This window comes from Hemitrygon akajei, chromosome 2 (assembly GCF_048418815.1).
Source record: "Hemitrygon akajei chromosome 2, sHemAka1.3, whole genome shotgun sequence".
Taxonomy (NCBI): domain Eukaryota; kingdom Metazoa; phylum Chordata; class Chondrichthyes; order Myliobatiformes; family Dasyatidae; genus Hemitrygon; species Hemitrygon akajei.
The window spans coordinates 21916223-21932238 of NC_133125.1; the positions used below are offsets into that span (position 1 = coordinate 21916223).

General features: G+C 36.9%; 2 protein-coding genes across 2 annotated transcripts in view; one reads left to right on the top strand and one right to left on the bottom strand.

The window, feature by feature from the left end:
• Positions 1-6419, top strand: part of man2a1 (mannosidase, alpha, class 2A, member 1) — a 111549-nt gene extending 105130 nt beyond the window's left edge. The window contains exons 21-22 of the mRNA XM_073068199.1: positions 2586-2696; positions 3312-6419. Of these exons, the coding sequence (XP_072924300.1) occupies positions 2586-2696; positions 3312-3464 (264 nt within the window). The 3' untranslated portion in view covers positions 3465-6419. The remainder of the gene's footprint in view (positions 1-2585; positions 2697-3311) is intronic.
• Positions 6420-11485: 5066 nt separating this feature from the next.
• Positions 11486-16016, bottom strand: part of tmem232 (transmembrane protein 232) — an 85987-nt gene continuing 81456 nt past the window's right edge. The window contains exon 14 of the mRNA XM_073068208.1: positions 11486-13757. Within this exon, the coding sequence (XP_072924309.1) occupies positions 13655-13757 (103 nt within the window). The 3' untranslated portion in view covers positions 11486-13654. The remainder of the gene's footprint in view (positions 13758-16016) is intronic.

Consider the following 16016-nt stretch of genomic DNA (forward strand, 5'->3'; position numbering starts at 1 on the left):
ATAAAATACCTAACTAAGGTTTAAGAATGGAGTCATGTAGTGCAAAGATAGGAAGAATGACGGAGCAAAAGTTCGAAGCAGCTAAGCAGTCGCCATCTTACCAGAAGTCCCCCAATAATAAATTTATATATAATCTGTTGGTGGAGGGGTAGAAATGTTCCTAAAATGTTGAGTGTGTGGCTTCAAACTCCTGTACTTCCTCCTTGATGATAGTAATAAGAAGAGAACACATCCTGATTGATGGTGGTCCTTAATGATCAATGTTGCCTTTTTGAGGCACCATCTTTTGAAGAAGTCTTCAATGCTGGTGAAGCAAGTGCCCATGATGGAGTTGAATGAGCTTACTCTACAGCTTTTTCCAATCCTGTGTGGTGGCCCTTGCATGCTAGATGGTGATGCAACCAGTTAGAATGGTACATCTTTAGAGCCTCACTAAAGTCTTTGATGACATGCTGTACCAGATCTTCTCAAACTCCTAATGAAATATAGCCAGTGCCATGCCTTCTTTGTAATTGCATCATTATGTTGGTCCCAGGGTAGATCTTCAGAGATGTTGACTGCCAAGAATTTGAAACTCAGTGCTCATCCTTTCAGCTGCTGATCCCTCGATGAAGACTGGTCTGTGTTTCCTCAACTTCCCCTTCCTGAAGTTCTCGATCAATTCCTTGGTGTTACCGACATTGAGTGCAGGGTTGTTGTTGCAATACCACTCAAACAGTTGATCTCATTCCTGTATGCCACCAGTTGTGTCATCAGCAAATTTATAGATGGCATTTGAGCTGCGCCTAGCCAGAGAGTCATGGGTGTAGAGAGAGTAGAGAACCCGGCTAAGCATATTTCCTTGAGGTGCGCCAATTTTGATTTCAGTGAGGAGGAAGTGTATTTTCTGATCTGCACTGACTATGGCCTCCCAATGAGGAAGTCAAGAATCCATTTGCAGAGGGAGGTACGGAGGCCCACGTCTGCAGAGAATCTTGTCTATTACACTGAGATGACATCTCATCCATCTAACTTCCAGAGGATCTTTCTTCTTCCCAGAGATTAATCTTGTGAACTTCAGTTACCTCCCTTGAAAGAATGTGTATCCTTCTTCAAGTATGGAGACCAAAATCTCAATTTACTGCTTTAGATGTGGTCTGTCTCTCAAAAGTTCAGGAAAATAATGACAACACTTCCTTACTCTTGCCATTTAGGTCAACATTGTATATGCTTTTAACACTGCTCACGTGGTTTTTCATTTTTAAGTACGCAGATCTTGAAGGAGCATAACATTTCAGTCTTTGACTATTTAAATAAGTATAAACGTGGCAATAATATCCTAAGAAGTATCAACTAACCAGCACCTTCTGATGTCCACCTCTATGGTTACAGCTTTCCAATTTGCTGACCTTTTTATTGCTATCCCTTATTTGCTCTATCTTGATTATTCTTATGTCCATACCAGTTTCAAGCTTTTATGTCACATCATACAACTATATCAAATTCCAAATGTATTACATCGATTGGGTCCTGTTCTTCGTACTTGCTTATAATATCTTCAAAAAGCTCTTAAGACGTGTTGATTATATTTTTCCCTGCTTTATTATTACTTCCATAATAATGAACTCAAACATTTTCCGAAAAGCTTATGTTAGACCAGTGGTTCTCAACCTTTTTTTGGCCATGCCCCACCTAATCACCTCTAAAATCCTGATGCCCCCTGTGGTGATATATAATTCTTATTATTCAAAAAATGAACTCCTATTCACCTGGAGGAAGCCTAAAAGACCATTAACTTGGTTTAAACAAGCTTCCAAAGAACATGGCATTCATGAAAGAGAAAAATAAAAGAACCAAAGGACTGTTAAAGTACTGAGGAAGAAATTACTAAGAAATTGTAAAAAAAAGAACATTAAGTGATATTAAAATAATAATAATAATAATAATAATTAATAAATAAATAGATAGATAGATAGATAGATAGATAGATAAATAAATAAAGCGATGCCGATTCGTTTCTACAGCATACAAAGACAGATACACCGTTTAAAAGAGATGACGCAATGTACACACCTTCACACCACCAAGAACCGAAAGCTACTGCAAAAAGCAGCTTTGGCGCGACCTCGTATGAGTTTCTTACGCATTTGGACTTGTTCATTCGTTCCTTCCTACATCAGTCAATTCATTAATTTAATTATGAAAGCCATTTGAAGGTTGTAATGATGGTGATACACTATGTATACAGTACATACGCAATTACACATGTACATACACAAGTGTTTTTATGTATGCATACTGTATATACACATATGTATTAACTCGCACACACACTCATACTCACACAGACTTACTAGAAAAAATTCACTGTTAATAACTCATTCTCGAATTGCCCCCCTTAAAAATCAAATTACCCCCCTGTGGGGCGTACGCCCCACGTTGGGAACCACTGTGTTAGACTAACTGAGCTGCAATTTCCAAGTATACTCTAGAAATAGAAATTCTGTTGATTTCTTCATTTGAAGTTTGTACTGCCTATAAAATATTCATGTTATCACATAAAATGTGTAAATTGAATCATTTAAAAATTATTTTTTTCATTTCAGGATGAGTGGAGCCCATCAGATGAAGTAGCCCTGATCATTCACAGAAAGGGTTTTGATTGTAGATTTTTAAACCAAAACACTGGACTGTTTTGTTCTACTTCAAAAGGCAAGGTAGGTGATCTTGTTTTGAACATGTGTGTATCAATCACAGGTGGAAATTCACTGGTACCAGATCACAGAAAATTCCAGACCAGTGAAATTGCCCCTTGATTATTTCCTGTGCCAGGTTACATACGGGTTCTGAGAACCACCCGTAACCCAAAATTTCTGTACAAGTCGAGATCTCTGTCAATTGAGATTGCTTATGTTGTACTGATATGTTAATTATTTATAGATTAAAACAAATCATAGTTCATTTTAGATTTCAGTTAATTCTTAGTCAGAATTAATTAGCACAGATCTGTACTACAGATTAAAAACATGCTGCAGGGTTGATAGGGAAGGAATGCCAGACCAGAGAGTTTCGGCCTGTAATTGAGTAGGAGGTATAATGAAGTGAGTTAATTTTCTACACTTAGAATGGTTGAGTTCTTTATTGAAAGCAACTTCCGTACAGAAATGAATTTTTGAAGATTATCATTCCTCTGATGGTTAAAGAATTGGAATACATAAATATCGAAAATATCTTCTATGTAGAATTCCTGTTTCTGAGGGAGGTGTGTTAAAAGACTACAATGATATAAAACTCCATTTCTACTCAATTAAATCTAAAACATTGTTTTTCAGATTCTCTTGCACAATCTCTTTAGAGAAGTTAACATTCAACGCCTGACTCCATCGACCTTGACTTTGATGCATACGCCACAAGATCCATATAATACTAGCAAAATAGAACTGAACCCAATGGAGATAAGAACAATCAGAATTCAATTAAGATGATTATGTAACAGTCTGATTGCTGCATGATCTATGTTGAAGAATATACTGTGCACATTATTGAGTTGCAATATTTACAAGCACATTAAAAGTTAAGTAAATATGTCAAACCTACTGATTCAACAAAGACCAATGGTAAAAATATATTTAATTTAATTTTGTGGAAAAAATTATGAAATTTTTAAAGCTTAAAAGTCCATCTCGTATAACAAAAAAACTAAAATAATTGGGACCAAAAAAAATGCTTCCTTACAGTAATGTACTTCTCAGGTTAAATTATCTATTTCATGCCTAATTCAATAAAATATTGTCCGTATTTCAGTGAAGTAAAGAACCCCAGGGAGAATCTATACAAGTTTAAAATTTTATCATTTAACTTTGGCATTATTAAGGACAGTTTAGTTATTGCATTGAACACCTGGTCCATATCATTAAGAAAAATGTGCTGCCAAAAATTTAGTTACATCTGTTCACACAAGGTATAACTTTATAGAGAAAATATTATCTTATGAGTGCAAGAAATTCTGAAATTTATCATGAATAAATTAGGGTTAAGAGCCCAAGATGAAAACTTTAAGATTTTAGTAAAAACACTGGACTACTGTATGCTGCAGAATTAATGATTTCTGCAGAATACTGTCTCATTACTTGATTAGATGGGATAAGTGCAATGTTTCCACAGGTCAGTTCTAATGACATCTAGTTGTATACCAAGAGTTAACAAAATATGTAAAATATACATTTTCTGCTATTAATATATTAGAATAGCTGTTTTTCTAATCTAAAGTTGCCACTGTGATTATGTGCCTTACAATTACACAATGGATTATGATTTGCTGTACTGTTCTCTTTGCCTGTGTTTTATAATCCTGTCTCAAAACATTTATATTTTAAAGTTTGAATTTCATGAACACACAAATTACAAAAACATAGTTCTTTTCAACTCATTAAAAATTCAAATGTTTGTTTTTACCCAAATGAGTTTATCTTTTTCCTTATCATCTAATATCTTTATACTACTGTAAACTGTCCTCTCTGTCTTCAAGAAAAAGTATAATGAATTTTAGAATATCTGATCTTTCTATGTTACTCAGCCTTCTGATCCAGGGATCATTTTCTGGTTCCTCTCTGCATGAAACTTTTCATTTTTTATTTTCCATTATTTGATGACCTTTTGAATGTACTGACCTAACATAATAGAGTATATTAAAATATCATTACTGACTCGATCACATTCTTTGTTTTGAGAATTTATATTAAGAAAATCTTCATGAAATTGAACTTAAGTTTTTAAATTGTTTGTGTGGCTTTGTTGAAAGAATTCTGTTTTGATGTATGCTGTCAAATTATTTTTGCTTAATATACATTCAGATTATTTAATGATCATCTAATATTATCAAGACTTTCTTAAACAATGCAAATCAACATGATCCTTTTTCTTCCAATTGGTATAATATGTATATTGACATTTGTATTTTGTTGTGACTACTGCCATCTTCTGCTAATGTCAGTAAAATATGTTCTATGCTAATATTAAAAAATGATTTTGTCTGTGTACCTCAATGTTTTATTGGAGAGGCACCATATTAAGGGGGTCTAAAAAATAGATACTGGCTAAATTTAACCCAGCCTGATCTTTCTAATCTTTTTATTGTACACAAGTTGAATATTCTTGATTATTTTTCTGGTTGGGAGGGGATCTGTTACACGTGTATTTCATATGCTTTACTGTGCCATTTACTGTTCAATAGCATTTATTAAGTACATATTTTTTTAAATTTCAAATTTGTGTAATAACATTAACCAACAAAAAGCTATAGAATTTCCTTTTCTGTCATTTTCTTGCTGTTCACTTTTAAAAGATGAGTCATTGATAGTAACTGTATTTCCAGTTACACTGACTTGTTATCGGAATTCTGGTTTTTGCTAGAATTCACAAATTAGTGATAATTGGTGATCCGTACGGTAGCTGCAACAACTATCAATCAAAAGCATTTTTACATGATGCCCATATACATTTATATAGGTTATGCATGAAGCAGTCTTGACTTGTATTTAGAACTCATTTATACAGTGGCCAAAATTGTTCATCTGTGTGATTATATACGAAAATGTATTTCAACAAATGCTCCTCTACAGTTCATTGTATACAGTCATTGCATATTGAGCATTATCAAGACTCAAAAAACAAAATTCCATGTTGTTTCAGGTACATTATCATACTTTAAATGTATGTTTATTAAGCAATTAATGTGATTTCATGCCATTTCTTGCAATTAATAAAATTATTTTTATACCATGCAGCAAAAATTCTGATCTACCAGTGCAAATCAAAAATACTTTTATATTTTAGAATGGGAATATAATTTTACCATTCCGATTATTTGTCAAATTCAATTACACTTTTGAATGCTTACAAGTTGCACTCTTTTTAATTTTAATGATTCATTGAATATAATTCTAGGAAGCATTTTATTGATCTGTGCATAACTAAACAATTGTGGTAGGAGGAATAGGTCTATATAGTTGAAAATCTGTGTACTTTTGGGTTTCTTTATTTGTTTTATAAAATCAAAAAGCAAATGATTTCTATGTTTTTTTTGAATACATAGTATTTTACAGGGATTTGCTACCATGTATATCTGCAAAATATTACCTTTTAAATTCCAATTTTTAAAAGGTACACAATGAATTTGTATCAACGAAATTGCTTTGGTTGAATGAGTTGTGTCTTTAAAGAGGAACACGGGGCATTTTTACAAAATAAAATAGATTTTACTGGGTGAAATAGAATTGGAAATTTTGCTGTTTTACATTACCGTGTTAAGAGTCTGTCACCTTATAATTTACATTTGGTATTTTCAATTTACAACAAGATGTATGCCAATATTTTTAGTGTTTATTTGATTTTTTTCCAATCTTTTGGAGAAACATAAGAAAATAAACTGAATATACTGATTTATACGTGGAATTTTTCATATTCAATTTAGTATTGCATTTACATAACACTTTATTTGACAAAGCACTCCTGATCTTTCTATTCTACATAAGTACTCTTGCAGAGTTTACAGGCGATTATAATGTATACAGTATGGACAGACGAAGCTTCTATTGAAAATTTAAAAATTAGAGATACTGGACATATGAAGTAAAACAGAAAGTGCTGGGGATACTCAGCAGGGTGTGAAGTGAGCTACAGAGAAAGTGCAGTTCAGGTGCAGTGCAAGGTGCAAGATTATAATGAGGCATATTGTTAGGTCATCCTATCATACTGGGGAACTATTTAATAGCCATATAATAGTGGAGTAGAAGCTGTCCTTGAGCCTGGTGGCACATGCTTTGAGGCAAATTTAAGAATAAAATGAAATTCTATTAATAGCACATGCATGTTATTTAATATGACATTTCTTCTTGGTTTTAGACTTTTTTGATGTTTTTACCGGACAGTAAGTATGAAAAAGGAATATGAAGATGAATAAATTCTTCTTGCAGCAGCCAGTTATGAAGAGATCATTTGAAATTGGTTTAGAAATCGTTGGCTACTAAATTTCAGGTGCCTTAAGTCTTGATGCATACTATTCTTTTATTTTTTATTTTTATATTAGAAATCGTAAACTACTGTGCTGAAACATGACTTGATTGTGATAGCTGTGCCAATAATTGTAGCTGTAATGATAGAATAATTAACTGCAGTTACTCCATTTTATTCCCATTAATAGAAAATATTGAACTTACCATTAAGTTATACACATTTAATGTGAGGTTCTCATTTACTAATAGAGAAAGATTAGGTTTATTTGTCAAATGTACATCCAATCATACACTGAAATACATCAATGATGAGTACAGTCTAAGGATGAGCAGGGTGTAGTCTGCAAGTGTCTCTATGCTTCTGGTACCAACATGGCCTCCTCTATGACTATGTGTGTTTCACACACAAAATGCTGGAGGAACTCTGCAGGCCAGGCAGCATCTATGGAATAAAGTACAGCTGGTGTTTGGGCAGGATTGCCGAAGGGTTCCGGCCTGAAATGTCAACTGTACTCTTTCCCATAGATGCTGCCTGGCTTGCTGAGTTCCTCCAGCATTTTGTGTGTGTTGCTCAGATTTCCTCTTGTTTGTGATTTGACCACATGCGTTTCCTCTGAATTACTATTACACATTCTAAAGACACTTTAGTTGGAAAACTAGTTGGTACAGTAAATTGCTCCTGGTGAGTAGATGAGTAGATTCTGTGGGAAGTTGGTGGTAACAAGGGGAAAATGAAATCGCACATCTGTAATATAAGCTAATATAATAGGTGGTTTGTTGTTGGTGCAGACATGGGTGGGGGGGAGGTGGTTGCAAGGGACAAAGATCTGTTTCCATGCTGTATGACAAGGTGCACATACCATTGAGTTCTATCAGGCCATGCCTGTAACCATATTTCTGATGGAATTTAAGAAACTGTTATTAAGAAGTTTAATCCATGCAAGCAGCAAAGGAGAAATGCTGTAAATTCTCCACTTAGTTGGAAACAATGCTCATGGCACCCAATATGGAGTTGGCCAGCAGTAATTTTTGACCAAGCTGATAGATTCCAAAGATAAGTCATGCGGCACTACATGTGGACCAAGTTCTGGCAATTCTGGCTGGAAGCTGCCAGAGTGAAAGACTTTCAGTCCTTCCACCTTTCATGAATCTGCGCCTGGTATGTTTAGCCAAAGAATGCTGAAGTGCCTGGTACACTTCACCATTTCGTCTAACTTTTGATGGTATCTTCACCGTTAGGTTAAGAATCAGAGCACACATCTGAGTTGCTCTTCGCCACAAACAACTTTGGCATTCTGAAGAATGCCATGCAATTTCCTAAAAGTCTGTTCAGATGGTTAATAGCTGCAGGTAATACAATTAAATAAAGCAGAAAAATAGTCGCTATTACTGATGTGATCTGATCAATGTGGTAATATTGTGCCAATCATGGTGCAGTATATGAAAATATTTTTATTCCGTAAATATAAATAGAATTTCATCTTAATTTATTGTCAACTGCAAGTTCTTTTAGTTAAAAGTTGTGGCTTTTTGGAAAATGGAAAGGTTCCATGTATGGTAGAGCCTGAGTGTACATTAGTGTTTGGATCTGGTATGTTGTCAGGCTATTTTCCCCCAGTGTTTACAAACAGAACATCTGTCACAATTACCATATAACCTGCTGGTTTTCAGCCAGCAGTTAGTCCTTGTCTTTATATTTTTCACCAGTGGAAGAATTGTGAAACAACAACTGCCAAACATATTCTTCAAAATTCAGAATGGTTGTCTTTTAAAAATGGCAAAAAAATCATTATAAGCATAAGGGAGATAAATGTGAAACTGTAAGAAACTGAACAGAAAGTAAAGTGCTCTGGATTTTGGAAATAGTAACACTGGATTTTGATTCTTTTGGAATAAATGCAACAGCAATTCTGGATTTTCTGGCTTGAGAATTACAATTTACCACTAAAACAACATGGTATTTACGTTACTGAACTATACAACAATTGGTATTATTGATCTAGAGACTTGAGTTTTAATGCCACCTCAGCAGCTGAGAGATGTGAACTATTTAATTATTCTGAGTATTCTGATTATTCTTAATATATTCTGAGGCTGTGCCCTCTAGAACTAGAACAATTCCCCACTATAAGAAACGCCTTCTCCACATCCACTCTGTCTCAGCCTTTCAATATTCCGGGCTGTACGTAGCCCTAGTGACCAGTGCAGGTTCTCTTTACAATGACTGAGTAAGCTACTCAATTTACGGGCAATTACAAAAGGCGATAAATATTGACCTACTCAGGTATGTCCAGATTTTGTAAATGAATGATAAAGAATGTGAAAAGCTGATCCCATTTAATTTATTGGAGTTGGACACTTTGAACATTATTTACAGACATATTTTATATTGCCCAGCAGGAATCTGTAAATAACATTCAAATATTTTATTGTGTATGAGTTGGGCTAGGAATTTGAGGCAGTGGACATCACAGTGAGTAACAGATTTGTTATGTATAATCTATTAATAGCACATGCATGTTATTTAATAAGACATTTCTTCTTGGTTTTAGACTTTTTTGATGTTTTTACCAGACAGTAAGTATGAAAAAGGAATATGAAGATGAATAAATTCTTCTTGCAGCAGCCAGTTATGAAGAGATCATTTGAAATTGGTAGTAAAATCAACCAGTTTCCAAATAAGTCATTTTCCAATGGGAGGTCTCTCTCTGCCAAAGAAGGTCTCTTGCTGTAAAGCATTAGGCATTATTACCACATAAGAGCTGTATGATGTATTCCTGGGTCTTCCTGAAATTTTGAGTGATGGCTGTCAGTACCTGATTCAGATGCAGTGTCAGTAACCATGCAGATTTAAAAGGCCCATTATGGGACAGATTACTCCTCAATACTTTTAAACCTGAAGTAAAAACAGAAAATGCTGGAAATGCAGAATAAACACTTAAGATTCAGGAACCACAATCAGAACCTTATGGAAGATCTTCAATCAGAAATGTTAATTATTTCTCATTCTACAGTGCTGCTTGACCTGTTGAATTTTTTCCAGTAGTTTAAAGTTTCATTTCTGATTTTCAATTACTTGTAAATCTGGCACTGCTAATATATTGGTTTTGCTACTAATCCGGGAGTTAATAAATGAGGGATGTGCATTCCTTGACCTTTGAATTTTTGTACACAATAATTCAAATCCAGAAATAAAAATTGTACTTGTTAAAGAGAAAATGAGGCAACTGGGAGGATAATGTCCTTTAAGAAGAAAACTCTACCTTCCATGTCCTAGCTGATCAATGTTTATATATAAAAAAGCAAAAAAAAAATCTGGAAGCAATTAGGTGTTTAGGCAATATTTGTGGAAAGGGAAACAGTTAACATTTCAGATTCAAAGATCCTTTATCAGAGTTATTTGTAACTTAAGTGTGCCTTGCCTCCTTTTCTACAACAACTGGCTTATTCTTAATTGTCCTCTGAAATGACTACAGCAGATCAAGAAAGTGACTTGCCAACATCTCCTCAGAGTTATGTTACATTTTACTTGCCCAAATATGGCTTTACATTAGATAGTCTGATTTTTCACAAATGTTTATAGGACCAGTGGAAGAGAAAACAAGCTTAGAGCTTATACAGTAAATGCTGACTTGGGGAGTTTTGTGGGACGAATGAGTATAAGTATATAGTTCACTGAAAGTGATGTTGCATGTGGACAAGGTGGTGAAACAGGTGTTGGGATGCTGGCCTTCATTGGTCATCACATTAAATGTAGGAGCTGTGACGTTTTATTGCAGTTGTACAAGATATTGCTGAAGGCGAACTTGGAGTATTACATGCAGGATTTTTGTCACCCTGCTAATAGGAAGGATGTTATTCAACTGGAAAGAGTGTACTGAAGATTTACAAGAATGTTACCAGGATTCAAGGACCAGATAATAGGGAGAGGTTGGGTAGGCTGGGAATTTATTCCTTATAGCATAAGAGACTGTGGGTGTAAAATCACAAGGGCCATAGATAGGGTAAATGCACATAGTGTTTTTCCCAGTGAAGGGGAATCAAAAACTAGAGGCCATAGGTTTAAGGTGAGAGGGAAAGATTGAAAAAGAAACTGAAGATCAACTTTTTTACACAGAGGGAATGAGCTGCCAGAAAGCATGCTTGAAGAAGGATACAATAACAATGTTTAAAAGACATTTCAGAAGTATATGGATAGGAAATGTTTAGAGGGATATGAGCCAAATGCGGGGCAAGTGGGAATAGCTTAGATGGACTCCATGAAGAGTTGGCCAAAGGGCCTGTGTCCCTGTTGTATTACACTATGACTCTATGCACATGGGAACTACTTACTAACATGTTGGCAGAGCATGTGGTCCTTCTATTATGCAGCTGCTCAGTAACCTAAAGTAATTTCAGCTTTTTGCCCTGTTTATCATTCTCAAAGACGGTAGGGAGCATTATTCATCAGGATAGAGGAGAAATACAGTGAAGCAACTGTATTTGAGCAAGCATTAACTTTACATCCACTTTATTTAAACATATCCAATGTGGTCACCATGCCTGGATCAAAACAGAGTCAAAAGTCCCACTGTGCTTATGAAGCAATAATCTGGAGTGGTTTCAGAAATGGAAAAACTATTAACCCTAAAAGCCATAAGCTCTTCTCAACAACTAGTTGTTTCATTAGTTTGAACGCAAGTGTGTATTCTCATGATGTGGAAGTGAGCAGAGAAGCTGCCAGTATTGAAGAAGAGAGAGCCAGGCGATTTGCAAGGTGCTGGCTGAAATCATCTGTGAGGTGTGGGGTGGGTTATTTATCAAAGCAAATTGGGACATGGTTAGTTTACTGTGGAACAAAATACCTCCTTGTGCATGTACTGCAAAGGAAGAGAGATCAATGCATGCAGTTAAAGTGATGCAATGTAGCTGGGGGCTGCAAATTGTGTTCTCTTCTAGTATATCACCATGAAACTCCCCAGGCATTGTTATATGGGAGTCTAACCAAGCAACCTGTATTACTATCTTATTTGACATACCTTAATCTCTCAATGTAGGAGCATTACCAGTACAGACGTCAAGGTGACTTAGCACTTGAACTTGAGCTAGATGTTGACAATATCAAAATGCTGCTAAATGTACTCTCAAGAGCTTACATAAAAGGATGTATCAGAGCTGAAGTCTGAGAAGATCACTAGAGTTACCCAAACAAATGGTTCACCTAGATTTCACAGGTAAAGTCTTGACTGAGGCATTTGGGTACTACAAACAAGCCGGTACTAGGAATCGAGGTAGGTGATGTTAATATTAAATTACTTTCCAATTAATCCATGAGGTTTTATTTTTATTTCCACAGTACTGTCTCCTAGCTCTGGTGATCCAGATTCAAACCTGACTCCAGAGTTCGTGCAGAGTTTGCACACCTTCCCTGTAACTTCCTGGGTTCCCTCTGGAAGGTTTGAATTCCTCCCACATTCCAAAGCTGTATGGGCTGGTAGTTAATTGACCTCTGCAAATTGCTCTGATTATGTGTGTAAGTGGTAGAGTTAATGGAAATGGAAGAGAATAAAATGGGTTAGATGTTCATGTAAAAATGGGTACCTGTGCTTGAAGGCCAACATGGACTCAGCAGGTTTGTTTCAATGTAGTATCTTTCTACTACAATGGGTTACTTTCTTCTTACATTTCTATGATGTCAGTGAAATACAACTTACATAAAATTCACCTTATGGAACAGAACCAGAACACTTATAGAAAACTCTCAGAAGCAGGGGACTGCGACCTTTTCCCGAATCCTTCTCAATAACTTTTAGTTCCTGTATAGATGAGCGGAGTTAATGACAAATTATGATTTTAATTGATGAAACATGGCAGTCCAGCTTTTGTTTTTTTTTTAGGGGGACTTTTTTTGTATAAAATTTTTTGAATCTTTTTCATCTTCATTTACTAAGAGATTGGGAGGCTTAGATTACACATGTTACTCGGAGCCTGTGTCTGTATACGTTAACCGTTAGTAATGTAATCCCCATCTCTTTGTATCATTATCATTGTTATGTTTATCTATTTGAAACTTAATAAAAACGATTGAGAAAGAAAGAAGTAGGGGACTGCATGTATTTAGGAATGAGCAATTAATGCTGGATTAAAGCAGCAACGAATGCTTGCTCGAATTGATAAACATTTGGGTCATTATTGAATGTTTTAAAATCTAGGTACTGTATATACTGTGATATGCTACATTTTAAATAGTGATCTGTCAGTGAATGTAATCAACAGTTAAATTGTAAATCAATCATACTGATTAACACTGACCAGTCATTACTACCCTGATATTAGACCAAATTAGTAATGATGTACTTGGTTTAAAGAACATATTAATTAATATGTATTTTTTTAAAAGAAAATATTCTTTAGTAAAGTGTAAGGCTATTTTAATAGCATTTAAGTATTAATATTAATCAAATTCCCCAAAACTCCTATTGTTTCTTTGTTTTAATGAATTCTAACAGAAACTCAGAAAAAACAGAGCATGGATAAGCTTTTCCATATGACACTGCTTCGTCATGCAATGAAATGTTGCCTCTCCAACACCATGATGAGCCTGTTCCCCTTATGATTTCCCCTCAAACAGACATTTCATGTGCAGCTGATAGTTTTTTCAAGTGTCTCTTCCTTCCTCTTCATCAGTTCACTGAAATCTTGTGCATCCATTTTCTGCTTTTCTTCCAATTGTAGGTGTCTGCTCTTTTCTTCCTCTTCCATTTTAAAATGAAGTTCTTTCCTCCACTGTCAGGCAAACATGGGATAATGGAATACATTAGATAAATGAAGAGGAAAAAATAAACATTCTTACATGTTTTTCACTCCACTAATATTAATTTTTTCAAATACAGATATTTGAAAGTGGCAAATATGAGGAAACCTGTAGATGCAAGCAACACACACAAAATGCTGGTGGAACGCAGCAGGCCAGGCAGCATCTATAGGAAGAAGTACAGTTGACATTTTGGGCTGAGACCCTTCGTCAGGACTAACTGAAAGAAGAGATAGTAAGAGATTTGAAAGTGGGAGGGGGGGGGGGAGATCCAAAATGATCCTGAATGGTGGTGAGGGAGGATGTGTAAGGGCAGGTGTAACACTAGTTCCACTTACAAGAAACCAACCTTATCAACTCTGGGGATCTCCCGTCCACTGACACCAACCTCATAGTTCCCACACCCCGCACTTCCCGTTTCTACCTCCTACCTAAGATCCACAAACCTGCCTGTCCAGGTAGACCCACTGTCTCAGCTTGCACCTGCCCCACCGAACTCATTTCTGCATACCTCGACACTGTTTTATCTCCCCTTGTTCAATCCCTTCCCACCTACATTCGTGACACTTCTCACGCTCTGAATTTTTTCAAAGGTTTTAAGTTCCATGGTTCCCACCGCCTTATTTTCACCATGGACGGCCAGTCCCTATATACCTCCATCCCCCACCAGGAAGGTCTCAAAGCTCTCCACTTCTTTTTGGATTCCAGACCTAACCAGTTCCCCTCTACCACCACTCTCCTCCGTCTAGTGGAATTAGTCCTTACTCAAATTTCTCCTTTGGTTCCTCCCACTTCCTCCAAACTAAAGGTGTAGCTATGGGCACCCGTATAGGTCCCAGCTATGCCTGCCTTTTTGTTGGCTTTGTGGAACAGTCCATGTTCCAAGCCTATACGGGTATCCGTCCCCCTCTTTTCCTTCGCTACATCGATGACTGCAATGGTGCTGCTTCTTACACGCATGCTGGGCTGATTGACTTCATTAACTTTGCCTCCAACTTTCACCCTGCCCTCAAATTTACCTGGTTCATTTCCGACACCTTCCTCCCCTTCCTTGATCTTTCTGTCTCTACCTCTGGAGATAGTAGACTGATGTTTACTATAAGCCTATGGACTCTCACAGCTACCTGGACTATTCCTCTTCCCACCCTGTCTCTTGCAAAAATACCATTCCCTTCTCGCAATTTCTCCGTCTCTGCCGTATCTGCTCTCAGGATGAGGCTTTTCATTCCATGACGAAGGAGATGTCGTCCTTTTCTAAAGAAAGGAGCTTCCCTTCCTCCACCATCAACTCAGCTCTCAAAAACATTTCTTCCATTTCACGCACATCTGCTCTCACCCCATCCTCCCGCCACGTCACCAGGGAAATTCAAGCAACACACACAAAATGCTGGTGGAACGCAGCAGGCCAGGCAGCATCTATAGGAAGAAGTACAGTCGACATTTTGGGCCGAGACCCTTCGTCAGGACTAACTGAAAGAAGAGATGGTAAGAGATTTGAAAGTGGGAGGGGGAGATCCAAAATGATAGGATACGACAGGAGGGGGAGGGATGAAGAGCTGGAAATTTGATTGACAAAACGGATACACAGATGGAGAAGGGAAAGGATCATGGGACGGGAGGCCTAGGGAAAAAGAAAGGGGGAGGGGAGCACCAGAGGGAGATGGACAGCAGGCAAGGAGTGATTGTGAGAGGGACAGAGAGAAAAAGGAGAGCGAAAAGGGGGGAAGGGAATGATTAATAATAAATAAATAAGGGATGAGGTAAGAAGGGGAGGAGGGGCATTAATGGAATTTAGAGAAGTCAATGTTCATGCCATCAGGTTGGAGGCTACCCAGACCGGAATATAAGGTGTTGTCCCTCCAACCTGAGTGTGGCTTCATCTTGACAGTAGAGGAGGCCATTTATTCACATATCAGAATGTGAATGAGACGTGGAATTTAAATGTGTGGCTACTGGGAGATCCTGCTTTCTCTGGCAGACAGAGCGTAGCTGTTCAGCGAAATGGTCTCCCAGTCTGCGTCGGGTCTCTCCAATATATAGAAGGCCACACCGGGAGCACCAGATGCAGTATACCACACCAGCTGACTCACAGGTGAAGTGTCGTTTCACCTGGAAGAACTGTCTGGGGCCCTGAATGGTGGTGAGGGAGGACGTGTAAGGGCAGGTATAACACTTGTTCCGCTTACAAGAAACCAACCTTATCAGCTTTGGGGATCTCCCGTCCACTGACA